Here is an 18,122-nt window from a genome sequence, read left to right as displayed (position 1 = left end):
CATTAGAAGAATGATGTGATTGACATGACCCATCCCGTTAGCTTAGCACTTGATCGTTTAGTATTCTGCTATTGCTTTCTTCATGACTTATACATGTTCCTGCAACTATGAGAAATATGCAACTCCCGTTTACCGGAAGAACACTTTGGGTACTACCAAACGTCACAACGTAACTGGGTGATTATAAAGGAGTACTACAGGTGTCTCCGAAGGTACATGTTGAGTTGGCGTATTTCGAGATTAGGTTTTGTCACTCCGATTGTCGGAGAGGTATCTCTGGGCCCTCTCGGTAATACTCATCACTTAAGCCTTGCAAGCATTATAACTAATAAGTTAGTTATGAGATGACGTATTACAGAACGAGTAAAGAGACTTGCCGGTAACGAGATTGAACTAGGTATTGGATACCGACGATCAAATCTCGGGCAAGTAACATACCGATGACAAAGGGAACAACGTATGTTGTTATGCGGTTTGACCGATAAAGATCTTCGTAGAATATGTAGGAACCAATATGGGCATCCAGGTCCCGCTATTGGTTATTGACCGAGAATGGTTTTAGGTCATGTCTACATAGTTCTCGAACCCGTAGGGTCCGCACGCTTAACATTTTGATGACAGTTTTATTATGAGTTTACAAGTTTTGATGTACCGAAGTTTGTTCGGAGTCCCGGATGTGATCACAGACATGACGAGGAGTCTCGGAATGGTCGAGACATAAAGATTGATATATTGGAAGCCTATGTTTGGACATCAGAATGGTTCCGGGTGAAATCGGCATTTTACCGGAGTACCGGGAGGTTACCGGAACCCCCCGGGGGTTAATGGGCCTACATGGGCCACGAGGGAGAAGAGAGAAGGAGCCAAGAGGGGGCCACGCGCCCCTCCCCCTCCTAGTCCGAATAGGACAAGGGAAGGGGGCGGCGCCCCCCCTTTCCTTCCCCTCTTCCTCCTCTTCCCCCCCCCTTCTCCTATTCCAACTAGGAAAGAAGGGAGTCCTACTCCCGGTGGGAGTAGGACTCCCCCCTTGGCGCGCCCTCCTTGGCCGGCCGCCTCCTTCCCCCTGGCTCCTTTATATACGGGGGCGGGGGGGGCACCCTAGACACACAAGTTGATCTACGGATCGTTCCTTAGCCGTGTGCGGTGCCCCCCTCCACCATATTCCACCTCGGTCATATCGTCGCGAAGCTTAGGCGAAGCCCTGCGCCGGTAGAACATCATCATCGTCACCACGCCGTCGTGCTGACGGAACTCATCCCCGAAGCTTTGCTGGATCGGAGCCCGGGGATCGTCATCAAGCTGAACGTGTGCTGAACTCGGAGGTGCCGTACGTTCGGTGCTTGGATCGGTCGGATCGTGAAGACGTACGACTACATCAACCGCGTTGTGCTAACGCTTCCGCTTACGGTCTACGAGGGTACGTGGACGAACACTCTTCCCTCTCGTTGCTATATCATCACCATGATCTTGCGTGTGCGTAGGAAAATTTTTGAAATTACTACGTTCCCCAACACATAGCGCTTAATCATTCCTGTGACTAAAAAGGACACTGCTAATTAATCCCCTTATATGATCTCTTCTCACGTAATGGATGTCTGCATGCCGCTGCATTAATATTCCTCATGTTCGTCCCTTGTGCATTAATTTTTGGTTTTCAAAATTATAAAAGACATATCTTCTAAACCACGCGTCGAAATTCAGATCCGTTTTCACTGTTGAAACCCTTGTGGCGTGCTCTTCAAAAGTAGATCCCGCACGGGGATGTTTCGACGAACTAGTCTTCCAGCCAACTAAACATCAATGCATGTGCAACTAGACTACATTGACGCGCCAACTGAGCATATGTGTGTGCCAAATAGTCATGCCAACTAAACATCAATGTCTGTGCAACTAGACTATACTGCCACGCCAACTGAGCATATGTGTGGGTCAATAGTCCTGCCAACTAAACATCAATGCATGTGCAACTAGACTACATTGCCGCGCCAATTGACCATATGTGTGTGCCAAATAGTCCTGCCAACTAAACATCAATGTGTGTACAACTAGACTACATTGCCGCGCCAACTGAGCATATGTGTGGGTCAATAGTCCTGCCAACTAAACATCAATATGTGTACAACTAGACTACATTGCCGCGCCAACTGAGCATATGTGCGTGCCAATAGTCCTGTCAACTAAACATCAAAGTTGTCATGGTTGCTAGATTGCAATCTCATAGAAAGTTGAATCATGCAGATCCAAAGATTGATTTTGCAAAAAGTTGCACGATATAGTACTAAAATTGCACAATACAGTACTAAAGTTGCACCATATAGCACCAAAGTTGGCATCAAAAAAATTTGTCGAAACATAGTCATTCCGGATTTAGTTTCACAGATCTCGTCGCAAGATTTCCAGCAGTGAAAACGGATCTGAATTCCGACGCGCGGATTGAAAGATATGACTTTTTAAAATTTAAAACTCTGAAATGAATAGGCGTGGATCAGTATGAACGCATTTAATGCTAACAGCCACATGCACTAGAAGACAAAAAAATTAGAGTAACGCTACACGTACAAAAGAGTTACAAGGTTTTACAAGGAGGGTTAATTTGATTGGTCAATAGGTGAGGAACACGGCCCAACCCCTTGAAAAATCAGGGGGGCAAGTTTGTGATTGGTTACTAGATGAAAAGAGCCCATAAAATCCTGTAATCTTTTGTACGTCCAGCATTTTTGAAAATATTAACACCCACATGCATGTAAGACGCGGCCACTTCATTCAACCAAATAGTGCGTATGCACTTTTTAGATTTTATGCTAGATCTGTCCTACATACAGGCCAAACCATCCCAAGAGAGTGTACTCCTACTCTCTTCCTTCTCCTCGCGTACCGTACCGGCGTATGTAGCATCTTGAATCTTGTTTCTTGATCATGGACAATGGTATCGGATCGGTGGACCGGCCCAAGGCGGTACGAAACGGCGTGGTGGCGTGCCCCGCGGCCTTCCACACGTCATCACCGGCGCCCACGATCCCCTCCGCCGAGGCCACGCTGGGCAGTCACCTTGCGCGGCGGCTGGTGGAGGTGGGCGTCAGCGACGTGTTCGCGGTGCCGGGCGACTTCAACCTGACCCTCCTCGACCACCTCATCGCCGAGCCCGGCCTGCGCCTCGTCAGCTGCTGCAACGAGCTCAACGCGGGCTACGCCGCCGACGGGTACGCGCGCGCCAAGGGCGTGGGCGCCTGCGCCGTCACCTTCACCGTTGGCGGCCTCAGCGTGCTCAACGCCATCGCCGGCGCCTACAGCGAGAACCTTCCCGTGATCTGCATCGTCGGCGGGCCCAACTCCAACGACCACGGCACCAACCGCATCCTCCACCACACCATCGGCCTCCCCGACTTCTCCCAGGAGCTCCGCTGCTTCCAGCCCGTGACATGCCACCAGGTCGTCATCAACAACCTGGACGACGCTCACGAGCAGGTCGATAAGGCCATCGCGACGGCTCTCAGGGAGAGCAAGCCCGTCTACATCAGCGTCGCCTGCAACCTCCCCGGCGTCCCCCACCCCACCTTCTTCGGCAACCCCATCCCCTACTGCATCGTCCCGAGGCAGAGCAACCAGATGGGACTCGAGGCGGCGCTGGATGCGACGGTGGAGTTCCTCAGCAAGGCGGTGAAGCCGGTCATGGTGGCGGGGCCGAAGCTCCGGGTGGCCAAGGCGGCCGCGGCGTTCGCGGAGCTGGCGGACGCGAGCGGGTACGCGGTGGCGACGATGCCGTCGGCGAAGGGGCTGGTGCCGGAGACGCTGCCGCGGTTCATCGGGACCTACTGGGGCGCGGTCAGCACGTCCTTCTGCGTGGAGATGGTGGAGTCGGCGGACGCGTACCTCATCGCCGGCCCCATCTTCAACGACCAGAGCTCCGTGGGATACTCGTTCCTGCTCAAGAAGGAGAAGGCGGTGATTGTGCAGCCCGAGCGCGTCACCGTCGGCAACGGCCCGACGTTCGGGTGCGTCATGATGAAGGACTTCCTGTCGGAGCTAGCCAAGCGCGTGAGCATGAAGAGGAACACCACGGCATTCGACAACTACAACAGGATCTTTGTGCCGCAGGGGCTGCCGCGGGAGAGCGAGCCCGGGGAGCCGCTGCGCGTCAACGTGCTGTTCAAGCACATCCAGCAGATGCTCACCGGTGACAGCGCCGTCATCGCCGAGGCTGGCGACTCATGGTTCAACTGCCAGAAGCTCAAGCTCCCTGACGGCTGCGGGTAAGCATGCACCCCGCTCCACGGACGTTCCCCATGATCTGACTCACTGACACATCTCCATCGCCCGCTGAATTAAAACATGAGCTGCAGGTACGAGTTCCAGATGCAGTACGGGTCCATCGGGTGGTCCGTCGGGGCGTTGCTAGGGTACGCGCAGGCCGCCATGGGCAAGCGCGTGATCGCCTGCATCGGCGACGGGAGCTTCCAGATGACGGCGCAGGACGTGTCGACGATGCTGCGGTGCCAGCAGAAGAGCATCATCTTCCTCATCAACAACGGCGGGTACACCATTGAGGTGGTGATCCACGACGGGCCCTACAACGTCATCAAAAACTGGAACTACACGGGGCTCGTCGACGCCATCCACAACGGCGAGGGCATGTGCTGGACCGCCAAGGTACGTATTCCAACATTCGTGCATGGCATCAGAAAACTAGCTAGCTTGGTTAAGGCTGACCAATCGATGGATGGTGCTGTGGCATATGCAATACAGGCGACTTGCGAGGAGGAGCTGACAGCCGCGATAGAGACGGCGAAGGGGAAGCAGGACTGCCTGTGCTTCATTGAGGTGGTCGTGCACAAGGACGACACCAGCAAGGAGGTACTGGAATGGGGGTCCAGGGTCGGCACGGCCAACTCCAGGCCGCCCAATCCGCAGTACTAGATGTGGGTCAGTTTGAAACGGCGAGTCATTGATGACATGCCCATGGATGCAAACTTCACGTGAAGGTTTTGGTTACTGCCGGGTAACCGTGTTTCCCTAGCCCCATTGGAAAATAGAATTATTGGACCAAAAATAGCATGTTGAGGGACGGCGGCGCGCCTTCGACTCACTTGAATGCTTGTACTTGTTGTCAGGTCGTCTACGGATATGGATGAAATTTTTACTTGTGATATTCTTTATACTACTTTCACAGTTGATGAATAGATCAAAAAAAATATTTTAAAAAAAACATTTCATAGCTTCAACATATTAATTCGCTGCATCAGTATTCAATAGTCCTTTTCTTGCTTTTGGTAGGACTCGATCTTGTCAATATTATTATATCTTGGTTGCTACTTCCTAACTAGACTAGTTAATACATGTCATCCAATAGAGACAATATTGAGCCGATTGTTTGGCAAATTGGACTTGCAGCGTTGCCGGGTTAAATTTATTGGTGAAATCCAAATCTCAAAATATGTAGAGAGCTTATAAATTAAAACGGGCGGAGTAGAAAATGTAAGGGACTGCCAAATAAAGCGGAAATTCACAAGGGCGCGCATGCGTGTGGCCACCCATTTACTTCAAGGCTGGTGCACTAATTTATAGAGATAATAACACTAGTGGTGCCTAAACTTACCATCGACGTTCACTTTGGATCCTAAACTTAAAAAATACACCGAACTGGTTCTATAACTTGGTGATATGGTTCAAATACGGTTTGAATCGCGTCTAGATGATGCCTCGTACATTGTTGCGGGACTGTTTTGCAATATTGCAGTGAAGTTTTGGTTATATGATAAATGAATATTTGAAATACTCTCTCCGTTTCTAAATATAAGTTTTTAAGAGATTTCAATATAGACTACATATGGAGTACAATCAGTGAATCTACACTCTACAGTGTGTCTATATGCATCAGTATGTAGTTCATATTAAAATCTCTAAAAAGACTTATATTTAGGAAATGGAGGTAATAATATAAGGATTAAATGTAAATAGCAGTATAGAATGAAATTTTCAAGCATGCATGTTTGCATGTTGAGGCAAATTTTTATTACTGATAATTGCATGTTGAATGATGAAGTGTCATGCTTGCATGTTGAGAGAAATGTATTAGTGGAAGCTACCTATTTAGATATAGAAGATGTCGGGACTGAGTGTGCGTCTCAATGACCATTGGGCCCCACCTGTCAATGCACAACTCAAATAAACTAAAATATTGTAAAAAATTGTAAAGTCAATATTCGAACAGGCGACCAGTGCACCACGAAGGACATGCACCAACCAATTCGCCCATGTAATTTTGTTGTCTTTTACGCACTGCAAAGGTTTATATATCCGATACAACCGTGGAGTTAAATGTGCTGCAGTTAGTGCACCCATTCTCCACATGTTAGTTTTTTTATTTTAGAAATTGCAAAATATTCAGGTAGTATATGAAGTGTCCATGCTTTTAGGAAATGTATTTCTACTTGTAAAAGGTGTTCGCTTGTTTTATAAAAAGTATATGTGCTTGTCAAAAGATATATTTTTAATAAAAATAAATATTAAAATATGTGTGAAAAAAAACAATGGCCTAGTGTACCTCCAGGATTTTATACATTCTTATATTTAAATTAGTAATTTTTAAACTATATATACATTTGTCTAGTTAAAAAAACATTTTAATTACCTGACTTAATGATAATAGGTAAATATTTTTTAATTACATTAATGTGTTTTAAAATAAAAAAATTACGCATATTAGGTCTGAGACAAGAAGATTGTAGCTTTATTTTTATTACCATTACAATAATTTGCATAAGTTTTAGAACTAATAAAAGCCAAAAACAAACCCACGCATCACAGTGTCAAGTAAAAAAGGAAAAAGAACTAAAATTTCAAAAAAGGGCCACGTGATATGTGTTTAAAACATGAAGATTTTGAAAATTGATTAACATTTAAAAAATGTATAACTTTTAAAAATTGCAAATTTATTTTATTAAATGTGTGAATCCTTACAAATATTGTGAAACCATTTTATTAATTATTTTGTATTATTTTAATTTTGTGAATATTTAAAAAATTGAGGGGTCATTAACTATTTATTTAATATTGTGACTATAGTTTGAATATTTTTCTAAAAAACGAAAAATAACTAGCATGTGGAAAATTGGCCGCACTGATTGCAGTCTGGTTAGCTAGATAAAGATTAGTGATGCGTAATAGACAACTAACTTTCCATGTTGATGTGGTTTGCGCAGGTCCTTCACAGTGCACAAGTCGCAATCTCAGTTGTTCATTTTTATTTATTATCAAATATGCCCATGCGTTGCAACCGAAGAAAAAATATCATGACTCTATTTCAATAAGCATGGCTCAAGACTCCTAACAGATTCACGTCCTCTAATTCGACATGACGTTCGACCATGTTGCCGCTTATCCTTTTTCCCACCCTGCCAACGGTCACCATGATGCCTACCTGATGACAACGCTTCAAATGTGGTCAATCCCAAGGCGATGGGTTCGCCACCGCATGTCACACCAATCATTGTGCCCACGCAAGGAAATGTTCAAAAACTTCAAAAACTAATCTCGGCATGCTACTCCTTGCACCTGGTCCATACACCTCCCCTCATACTTCTATTCTATTTTGTACAATCAAACAATTATTATCATGAATCAGGGTTGGCCCGGTCAATGAGGTGGATCACGGCACATCACAGGAGACGGAAGGCTCGTCGATTGCAAAATGTTCAACTTACATTTAAAAGTTGTTAAATAAGTATTTAAATATTTTCCAACATATATCACAAAAATGTTCAATGTGTATCTAAAAATTGTTCAAAGTATATAAAAAATGTTCAATGTATATTTGGAATTGTTCGTCGTATATAAAAATCAATAATTATTTGTAATTTCTAATTTTGTTCATGTTTTCAATAATTGGTCATGTATTCCAGAAAATGTTCAGGTTTTAAAATTTGTTCGAATTTCTAAATTTATTTGTGATTTTCAAACATTATTCAAATATTTTAAGAAAAATTGTTCACATTTTCCCCAAGAATTGTTGAAAAAAATAAACAGATCTGCGGCTGTACATACTACTTCAAATTTTACGCTCCTGTTTAGCCATACTCAATTGCTAGCTGGTTGGCTACGCGACTACACTGAGTGAGGTTGCTGGTTCGGCTCCATCGCATACGTTTTCTATTTTAAGTATCATTTTGAAAATCGCTTGTTGCCAGTGTATGTACCAGGCCTCGAGGGTGAGGAGGCATGTTCGATTAGAGAGCAACTAGTTGATGAGCACTTCTTTGAGAGCCTCACAACGATCAGCGCCATTTGGCGCGCTCTTAGCCCGCCCGCCACGTGTCGCGCTCTGGACGCTCCCTTCGGGGGGTTTTTTCGCACGCGTTTTCTGCATTTTAAACGGGTTTTTTTTTATGTTTCGGTTTCCATCGGTCTTTCCTAACTTTTGGAAAAACATTTTTTCGAAAAAAAAATTGCATGAAAAAAAAATGGCCTGACAGGGAAGAAGATGGTAGTGGTTGCCTTGAGATTCGCGGATCCACGTGGCGTGCGATGGAATGGGTCGTTCCGTTTCGAGCGTACGACCCGGTCGCATATGATTTTCTTCCGTTCGAAACATCTACGGTTGGTACCCGGTAAAAAAATAATATCCCAACCAGAACCCTCACTTCCTCTCTAAACAACCGACTGACCGACACTCCTAAAACCCAGATCATTATGTGGGGGCAATATGAGAAGTTGCGGGCGTGCCCACGCAACGCTCCATGCCAAGTACTGGTAACCAATGACCCCACCTGCAGCCACTATTCCTTTGCTTTTTGGAAAGAAGACTGCAGCATCAACTATCATCCACCGGCCCCGTGTGCCATATTCGTCGCTGTTGTGTGCTTTGGCAGTGTCACATACAAGTAGCTCATTGAAATGCCATAATGTGCGGAGAACAATTTGAAGGGTGTGGTTGTGTGTCATAAAAAGTAAGGATTCAAAGCGGACATGCCCGGACATTGACCAGACGCGCCGCGCACATTGGAGGAGCCAATTTATACATTGTGGTTGAAAATGCCGTCAAAAAACTATATTAATATCTAAAACACCAAATTAATTTTATTAGATTATTATTTACAAAATAATAATCACATAGTGTGTATATTTCATTTTTATAGGTTTTACCATGATCGAATTAAAGGACAGACAAGTTAGATTTAGCCATGCAGCAGATTGACAATTGGTTTCTTATCAAACGAACTTTTTGGTACTGCCATCTGTGGACAAGGAACAGAGAGCAGTAGACACCTGATGGTGTTGCTAACTACTCTATCCATTCACAAAGATAAGATGTCTAGGATACTTTAATATGAACTATTTGCAATACAGATCTTTCCATCTGCTTTCCAAAAAATCTACTTGTAGTACTGTTTTTTTTCAAGGGTGTATGTAATTTTGTTTCATTCCATTACTTGTGTTGATGAATATTTAGTGGGACTACTTTAGAGATATACCCCCTCCTTTAAGTATGGCACTAAACAAGAGAATTTCAACTACATATTTCGCGGGCACTGCTACTAGTGTTGACCCTCTGCTCATAAACATGTAGTCCGCAGAAAATTCTCAAACTGCCCACTAAAGTTAGTACAAAGTTGAGACACTTATTTTGAAACGAATGGAATAGTTAGTAGCTTCAACATGAATAATTCTGGTTGCCATCCTCAACATGTATATAACCAGCTTGTAAGTAGAGTACATGTTTATCTCTCTGATGCCACAAGGGCAAGGCTATCAACATGAAACTAAAGGGGAACTAAAGACTATCAGCATGAAACTAAAGGGCAAAATTATAAAGCTCATGCTCAGGCCATCAACGCCAAACAATTAAAGGGCCGGAAAAGTTGTTTCGACAACGGTGGGACGCGACGGCATGCCTTTGCTTCTAGCCAGGTCTAGTCTCAACCTGGTCTTCTTCCGTTGATAGAGGGATTTGTTCTGCCGGCAGCTACATAGGTCCGGGACAGGGCGTCCCGAGCATCTGCGTCGAGGCACTCCAGCTTCTCAAGGCACGAGCAGAACGACTCCATCCCGTCCACATCCTTCGCCTCCTCGAAATGCTTCAGAAATCTCTTCACGAGCTCTGGCCGCGGTGCCCAGTTTGGGGTGTTGACTATCTTCTCTGCGTCCCTCCAGACCTGGAGCGCTGCTTCGATCCTGGATTTCTCCAGATAGGACTCAGCGAATATGTAGAAGGTCACAGGATTGGAACGGCCTTGGGCCATGGCTGCCTGGCGGAGAGCCTCGGCTTCGTCTGTCATGTCCTTGGCAAGGTAAGCTTGAATCATCACGTTTGGTATCCTCATATCAAAGCTCTGTTGAGTGAGTTCCCACTCCCGGAAGACCTGCTGCATGGAGTCGAAATCGTCTAGCTTTTTCAGAGATGAAAGCATCACTAGGTAACTTCTGTTTGAACATATCCTCAATGCTAACTTCAGAGATACCCAAAGCCTCTTGACCTCGGACAAATTGCCGGAACTGGCATAGAGGGAGAGAAGATTATGCCAAGCAAACATCTCACCCTTGTCCATGACTTCCTCAGCTTTCTTTAGGGCTAATTCCGCCTTGTCAAACTGCCCCACTTTATTGTAGTTGTTAGCCAGCACAGTGTACATGGACCAGTGAACCGGAATTGACTTCTCGAAATCTTCCAGGAACTTCTCGGTGGATTCTGGGCCATTAAGCATAATATGGCCTTCTGTCAGGATGCAGTATGTAAAATTATCTGTTCGTATGCCATTTCCTCGCATTTCTTCAAATGTTCTGAGGACTTTCTCTGGCTGGCCTGCCTTCAGGTACAAGGACATCAAATTCTGGTACACCAGTGTACTCGGAACGATGTTCATGGTTCTCATCTTTTCATACAGTTCCAGACCTTTCTCTGGCTTGTGTTCTGCATAGCAGTTAAGCAGAGAGGAATATGTTTTCACTGATTTATGCATATCCGGAAGACTTGAGAAGTATTCTTCGGCAGCTTCTAGCCCATTCATTTTGCATACAAGGTCAAGCCGCAACGCATGATCCCCAGTAAGCAAGCATGCCCCACGAGCTTCCATCCAGTCTATCAGCTGCAAACATACAACATGGTCAATCGTAATATAGTGAAAATAAGTTCCCTTTGCTAGAAAGGGGGCTTCAGATAAATACTTAGATGTAAAAAAGAGAAAAGGTCCATATGGAACTATTATATACAGAAGTACACACAACTCCAAGAGAAACACAATTGGCGATTTCTGATGACGTACAAAGTTTAGAGGGGTTAAATATAAATAAAAGTAGACTTTCACGATAGTTGAAGACATGTGTATTTTTTTAATATAAATATTCCGAATCCGATTTGCAGCATGATTCTGCATAAAGCAAAGAATGTAAAACTGATGCACTACTGGCGTTTTTAACAACCCGACCATAAAAATAATTTCCATCATACTAGTCAGAAGATATACTCACCAAACTAAACTAAATAGATAAAATTCACAGATGAGCACTTCTACCAGCAACTTTTGGCAAGAGTCATTCCATATGGCTGGTATCAAGTTGCGGATGACCGCAACTTTCCATCCACAGTTGGACAGTCAAACTTAGGTGATTTCGCTGCCTAACTAGAGAGCGCCCTCAGCATTGTGCTAAGTGAGTCACCTACTCTTATTCTGTAAACCAGACAAGGCAAAGATAACTGCTGTTCATAATCAGATGAGGGATAGGGATGAGTTTATCAAGGAAATAAGGGAAAGATTACTGCAAGTTCAGGCTGTTATGAAAGACCAATATGACCAGAACCACTGCCAGGTTGACTATGCTGTAGGCCAGCGGGTTTGGTGGGGGCTACCGTACCATGTGTCAAGGAGACAGTGCAACCTTTATGGGCCCTTTAAAATTTTGGAATGAACTGATTCAGTGGCCTGTCATTTTCAATTTCTGTCTGTGCCAAGATACATGATGCCGTCCACGTGGCTCTGCTCAAGGAGTATCAAGGAGACCATGCTAATGTGGTTGTGCCCCTCCCAGACATTCTGCATAGGCGACTGCTTCCTACCCAGACAAGGTGGTGCATACAAAGTCGAACCATGGACAATGTGAGAGCTCCTGGTTCAGCGGAGACGCACAGCAGCAGCTGACGCAATGCCGCTCCCAAACTCATTTCTCACTAAAACTGATAACACAACAAGATCCAGAGGGATACATCAGAGACCAAGCCTCCAGCTTGAAACCAAAAATCGTTACTTGCAACTTAAAAGTTCGTCTCCCAACTTGAAAAAAGCCAACAACTTACAGGGAACCCTGACAGAACAAAGCAAGGTACCAAAGAAACAAGGTAAAGACGCCGAGCAAAGCTCAGGATCCCCTGTTTCTCTTCACCAGCGGCACCCAACCCTCTGATGTCGCCCAAATCCCTCACTGAACAAAGCTGGGTATCGAATCAACAAAGTAAAGGTGCCGTGGGAACTGCTGGAAGAACTTTAATGTCAGTATCCAGACATCCAACTCAAGGATGAGTTGATTCAGAACGAGGGGAGAAACGTTGTGGACGCCTTTTGGGGCAAGTCCTACCAGAGTCAGACTCATCAGCAAGAATCAGCGCTGGCAGCATCACAGGAATCAGAAGTAGCAGCAGGCGTGTAGCCATGTTAATTAGAGAGCGTATCTTACTTATCCTAGTTAGAGTTTGCAAGTCTGACATATTGACTTTGGTAGCTGGTCAGTTCCTACCATTAATTCAAGTCCATATAATTGTAAGGGCAAGAGAAAATAGTGTCCAAACACAGAAAAGTTTCAGAGCCTCCTAGATTCAGTCGGGACAAGTCCCAAAAGCAGCATGGAGGGTGAATCTTTGCCTCCGTACTACCCCCTGAGATGTGATCCTCGTTCCCAAGATCATTTCTACCTTCCCTTGCCCAGTTTCGAAAGACATGCATAACTAACTGCGGGGTTGGGGTGGGGTTCCGAGTGCCACAAAATAAGACTGAATTTTTATCGGGGGCAATGAGTTACTGGTATACTGGTAAGTGGATGAATAAATTACAGGGTAGGGTACCTGCGCAGATTGCACAGGCAAAGTGGCTAATGGTGAAGACAGACACTATAACCATTGCGATCCTCTCTGCCCTAAATTTTTGCTGTTGTTTATTAAACAGCACTTGAGCTAAAACTAAACTATCCCCAGGCATCAGCATTTTAAGGTAGCAGCTGGAGACCGCTAATTTAGACTGTCATCTTCAGAATCTACTTATTTGCTAATTTAGACTAATTGGTGAAGCCAACATTTGGTACCACTAGACTGAGATTCAGTTGGTAACAACTGCAGTATAACAGAATAAAGTTTCAGGTTTTCTGTCGCCAAAATCTAAAGCTACATTTGTAGTTGGTCAGAACCCTTGCTTGCATTTCAATCACCAATCCACCTGTAGATGGCCGCGTCGCCTGTCCTAGACTAGATCCAAGAATCAAATGGAGGCGCGGCCACATTGGAAACCAAGGGGGGTGGGGTGGGGTGGGGTGGGGTGGGGGGGGGGGGGGGGGGGGTACCTCGAGGGCGTGCCTGTGATGCCTGAAGTTGCGGAGCTTGCGGACGTAGGAGAGGAGCTGGTGCTGGGAGAGCGGTTGTCTCTCGCGGAGCCACCGGTCGAGCTCCGGCGCCACGCACGCCGCCGGGGGCAGCTTCGACAGTCGTCTGTACAGGGGGAGCCACGCCGCCCGCAGTATCGGGCCCTGGCGACACTCCGCGTGCACGAATCCTGCCGGAACCTGCGAGGCCGGCGGCGAGACGCGCCGCAACGCCGCCGTGGCCGCCGTCCGCAGCATCGGCGGTTCTTGGAGGTTAGGGGGGGAGTTGTGTTCGGAAACCGACCGCTCCTCCGAACTCTCGACCCTGCGCCGCAAGAGGAGCGGAAGAGCCGCCGCCGGTTAGGGACGAGGGAGCCGCCGCCGGCGAGGAAAATGGGCGGATGCGGGGCGCCGGGAGGGAAGGGAGGAGTGCGGCGCGCGGCATGGGCTTTCGGCCCACCAACCGACGGAAAACCTAGCGACCTCGGATCGGCGGCACGCGCACGCGGACGGGAGGGGATATGTCTCGCCTCGTAGTTTTTTTTTTTCAAACGAGCTTTATTTAACCCGTCACAATGTTTACAGGGGCACAAACAAAAGATTATATGACCGCCTAACCAAGTATGACGGTCAACCCCTGTCAGATAAATACTTATACCTTGGGTTACCAGCTCTAGTGGGAGCTGACAGAAGTGATTGTTTTAATCATTTTGTTGAAAGAGTTTGTTCACGAACATGTGGATGGAATGAGAAGCTGTTATCCATAGAAGGAAAAGAGATTCTATTAAAGTCTGTTGCTCAGTCAATCCCTGTGTATGCAATGTCTGTATTTAAAATTTCTAAGGGGTGTGCAAAGAAATCACAAATGTAATCGGAAGATTTTGGTGGGGGGATGATGAAAATCAAGAGAATGCATTGGTGGGCTTGGTGGAAATTATGTTTTCCTAAAGAAGATGGAGGGATGGGCTTTCGTGACCTCCACTCCTTCAACTTAGCAATGTTGGCTAAGCAATGTTGGCGCCTGCTTGATGATCCAGATTCCTTATGTGCCAGAGTTCTCCATGCAAAATACTACCCCTCCGGAGACTTACTATCAGTAGGACTGAAAAAGGGGGCCTCGTTCACTTGGCAGAGCATCTATGCTGGTATTCAAACTTTTAAGCGAGGACATATTTGGAGAATTGGGAATGGAGAGAAAGTGAATATTTGGGATGACCCCTGGATTCCCTCGAGCCCGTCAAGGAAAGTCATTACCCCTAGAGCGGATGTCTTGATTACAAAGGTCAATGAGCTAATAGGTCCTATTACTGAAAAGTGGGATGAAGCACTCCTCCGTGATATTTTTAGCCCAACAGATGTTGCACGCATTCTCCAAATTCCATTAAGCTATAACTCATTTGTTGATTTTGTAGCCTGGCATGGTACACGATCAGGACATTTTTCTGTTAAACGACATACCATTTGGAGTGGAAACATCAATTTCAGCATACTGGAATGCCGCGGGCTGGGCCATCATCGGAGAACCCAATATGGTCGATTTTATGGAAAATGCAAACTCCAGGCAAGGTCAAAATTTTCTGCTGGCGAGCGCTTCATGGTATCCTACCACTCAAGTCTATACTTTCTAATAGACATGTTGGGAGTATTGACCAATGCCCAATCTATATGCAAGGAGCTGAGGATGTCAATCACTTGCTATTTCAGTGTGGCCGTGCTGTAGAGATGTGGCGCTTACTCGGACTATCGGAGCTTATCTCAGATGCAAAGTTGGTTGATAGATCAGGTTCAGCAGTGTTAGAACACTCGCTATGTTTGCCTGACAATAATATGCCTAATTTACCTTCTGTTGGTCTTAAGGAGGGCATTGTTGTATCTTGCTGGTACATGTGGTGGCTAAGAAGGCAGCAGACTCACCAGAATCAACGTCCCCCAAGTAAGAGGAGCTCTTTAGCTATACAAGCGATCTACCTAAATTTTCAGAGAGCAAAAACGTTCAGGAGCAATAAAACAAGTTGGAATAACATGGAAGAAACTAGCTGATGGTTTAGTTAAAGTGAACGTGGATGCATATTTCCATACTGAGGATAATAGAGGAGCGACGAGTAATTATACGAGATGACCATGGAGTGTTTCTGGTTGCGTCATGTTCCCCTATACCATACATTAGTGATGCATGCTCGGCTGAAGTATTGGCTATGTACCATGGACTACTACTTGCAAATGACATGGGCTATCATTCAATTCAGATTGAATCCGACTCAACAGAGGTCATCAATGCATGTGTAGGACATGACATGATATGGAGTGAAACATCAGCTATCTACACAGATTGTTTTATCCTTGCTGGCATGATAGGATCTGTAGATTTTATGCACTGTGTTCGTGAAACTAATGAGGTAGCCCACTCTTTAGCAAAATACGCTTATGATAGTAATTCTGCTTGTAAGTGGGTCGATGAACCCCCAGATTTTCTGGTGAATGCCATTGCAAACGATGTAACTATATTACCAATTCAATAAAGTAGCCATGATGGCATTCCCTAAAAAAAAGTATGACGTCAACCCTAAGAGATAATAGTGCATACTTTTGCGAGGTTATAAGATTCGAAATTCAAGATTCCAAACTCATGAACAACATTGCAAATGGTGAGCGCCAAGGAGCGGTATATAATTTCTTGTATGATGGCACCATAGCTGACTGAACTTCGTTGTTGATGTCATCCACTGCCACTTTGCAACATGAGGCAATATGAATCCGCTGAACATATAATCATCAACGAGAGCAACGCCTCTCTAGCCGCAAGGGCTTTTCAAGCATCATAGGATCACACGTACCTGTGGAAACTGCAGTTGATGCCTTACCCGTCACAAGGAAGAGTCGGATCGTTGTACACATTGGATCCTTCAAAATAGGCAAATGTCAAATATAGAAGCATGCTATGAAACCTTCAGTCCATGGGGACTTGCTTGGGTGCATCATAGACAACACACAATCTCTCATTCATAGCCTCGGTCACCTTAATCTCAATTGCACAAGTGACCGCTTGTGGCCTAGTGTCATCTTGGGCGGTGAAAATATTTTTTTTATAGAAGTCGATAGCCAAGGCCCTCGTCTCTTTATGATCTGCCAAAAGACCTCCGTCCTACTGAGCCAACAGAGACTTTAGTTTGTCAATTCCATGACACCCTTTTGCACGCGCATGAAAATATGTCGTATTGCGATATCCTTCCTATTTAAATTGGATAAGAGCATGTTGCGGACCTAATGCCCCTCCCATGGATAAAAACTACTATGAGATTTTGCACATCAAGCTTTTCTCCGTTCTCGACGGGCCACAACCCACGGGTTCTCCTCTTAAGTTTTCAAGCTTGGACCTCAGAGTTTTTAACTGTTTTGAGCCAGATCTCCAGTCCTAGGTACCCATGCATTTGCCACCCCACCATTATAACCATCGTGTCTAGTCCATGCATTTTTTGGCTGGTTTGTTCTCTGTATGCCACCACTCTAAGCTCTAAACCGATATAATCGTTCATATACAACGTCTCTGAATCCATCCATTTGCCGTTCCTTACGACCATGACCTGCAAATTGTTCATGAGCCTCAAGAATCTCATTAAAACCCCGGGCACAAAGCCAATGATAACCATAATCTCACCTCAAAAACTTGAGCGATTCCCGGGTATTTTTCCTTTTATATCTTGCCGGCTTTCCATAGAAACCGGTGAACCTCTAACCCCTTCTCCCATAGCTTTTCATTCCGGATCACTACATCAATGTGGGAGTTGTTAAACCGTTTTAGGCCGACCAACCAGTCGTTGTTCCACAAGAGAACCACACACACACCGAGTCCAACACTCTTAACAGCGAAATCGTTAGAAAAAACCGCAGATCTTGAGCTATTGCAGGAATGGCAGGGCGCGAAGCTCGATTCGGAGTCACCGACCTCAACACTAAGGTTCACCGACCAGGTCTCTCGAGGACGAGGTCCTCTGCACATTTCGTGTTTTGTTTTCTTAGGACTTCCGCCAAATATGCATTGAATATCATCACGTCCCCCTCCTCGCGACTATCTCCTCCTCCGCCCCTAAAACCCTCATTTTTCGATACGAGAAGTCTTGGGATTTTCACGCCTCTTTTCGTTCCGCAGTCGTTGCTGCGTGGGCTTCCGCCGGCCGCGCCGACCAAACTGCCCGCCTGGTTGCTCGCCTTCGCCAGGTCCGGCTTGCCTGTAAACGCTGGACTCGGAGGACTGCTTCGGTGGCCCAACGGGAACAAGATTGTAGGGTTCTCATCGGTGTCCTCGACCGCCTTGAGGAGAGTCGGCCCCTCTCCCCCACGGAGAATCTTCTCCGTTCTCTTACTACCGACGCGCTCCATGTCTCTGTAAAAGAGCGTGTCCTTTACTGGAAATTGCGTGCCAAAGTCCGTTACGCCGTCGCTGGTGACGAGAACAGCGGCTTCTTCCACGCTTCCGCATCCTCCCGGTTCCGGAAAAACTGCATCCCTGTTCTCTTTGTCGATGGAGTTGACCTCTTCTCGCATGAGTCCAAAGCTTGTGCTCTCCGGGC

General features: G+C 45.9%; 2 protein-coding genes across 2 annotated transcripts; one reads left to right on the top strand and one right to left on the bottom strand.

Moving 5' to 3' along the window:
* Positions 1-2,852: 2,852 nt before the first annotated feature.
* On the top strand, positions 2,853-5,177 carry LOC123042693 (pyruvate decarboxylase 2). The gene is made up of 3 exons (XM_044465091.1): positions 2,853-4,250; positions 4,341-4,647; positions 4,744-5,177. The coding sequence occupies exons 1-3, from the start codon at positions 2,917-2,919 to the stop codon at positions 4,912-4,914; spliced, it is 1,812 nt and encodes a 603-aa protein (XP_044321026.1). The 5' UTR covers positions 2,853-2,916; the 3' UTR covers positions 4,915-5,177.
* Positions 5,178-9,617: 4,440 nt separating this feature from the next.
* LOC123047358 (pentatricopeptide repeat-containing protein At4g01990, mitochondrial) lies at positions 9,618-14,075 on the bottom strand. Its single transcript, XM_044470893.1, has 2 exons — positions 13,537-14,075; positions 9,618-11,078 (listed from the first exon to the last, which is right to left on the bottom strand). Exons 1-2 carry the CDS (start codon positions 13,810-13,812, stop codon positions 9,912-9,914), a joined length of 1,443 nt encoding a protein of 480 aa, XP_044326828.1. The 5' UTR covers positions 13,813-14,075; the 3' UTR covers positions 9,618-9,911.
* Positions 14,076-18,122: the final 4,047 nt, after the last annotated feature.

Source organism: Triticum aestivum, chromosome 2B, assembly GCF_018294505.1.
Source record: "Triticum aestivum cultivar Chinese Spring chromosome 2B, IWGSC CS RefSeq v2.1, whole genome shotgun sequence".
Lineage (NCBI taxonomy): Eukaryota > Viridiplantae > Streptophyta > Magnoliopsida > Poales > Poaceae > Triticum > Triticum aestivum.
Note: the sequence above shows the minus strand (reverse complement) of the source record. Positions and strands in the feature narration are given on the sequence as shown.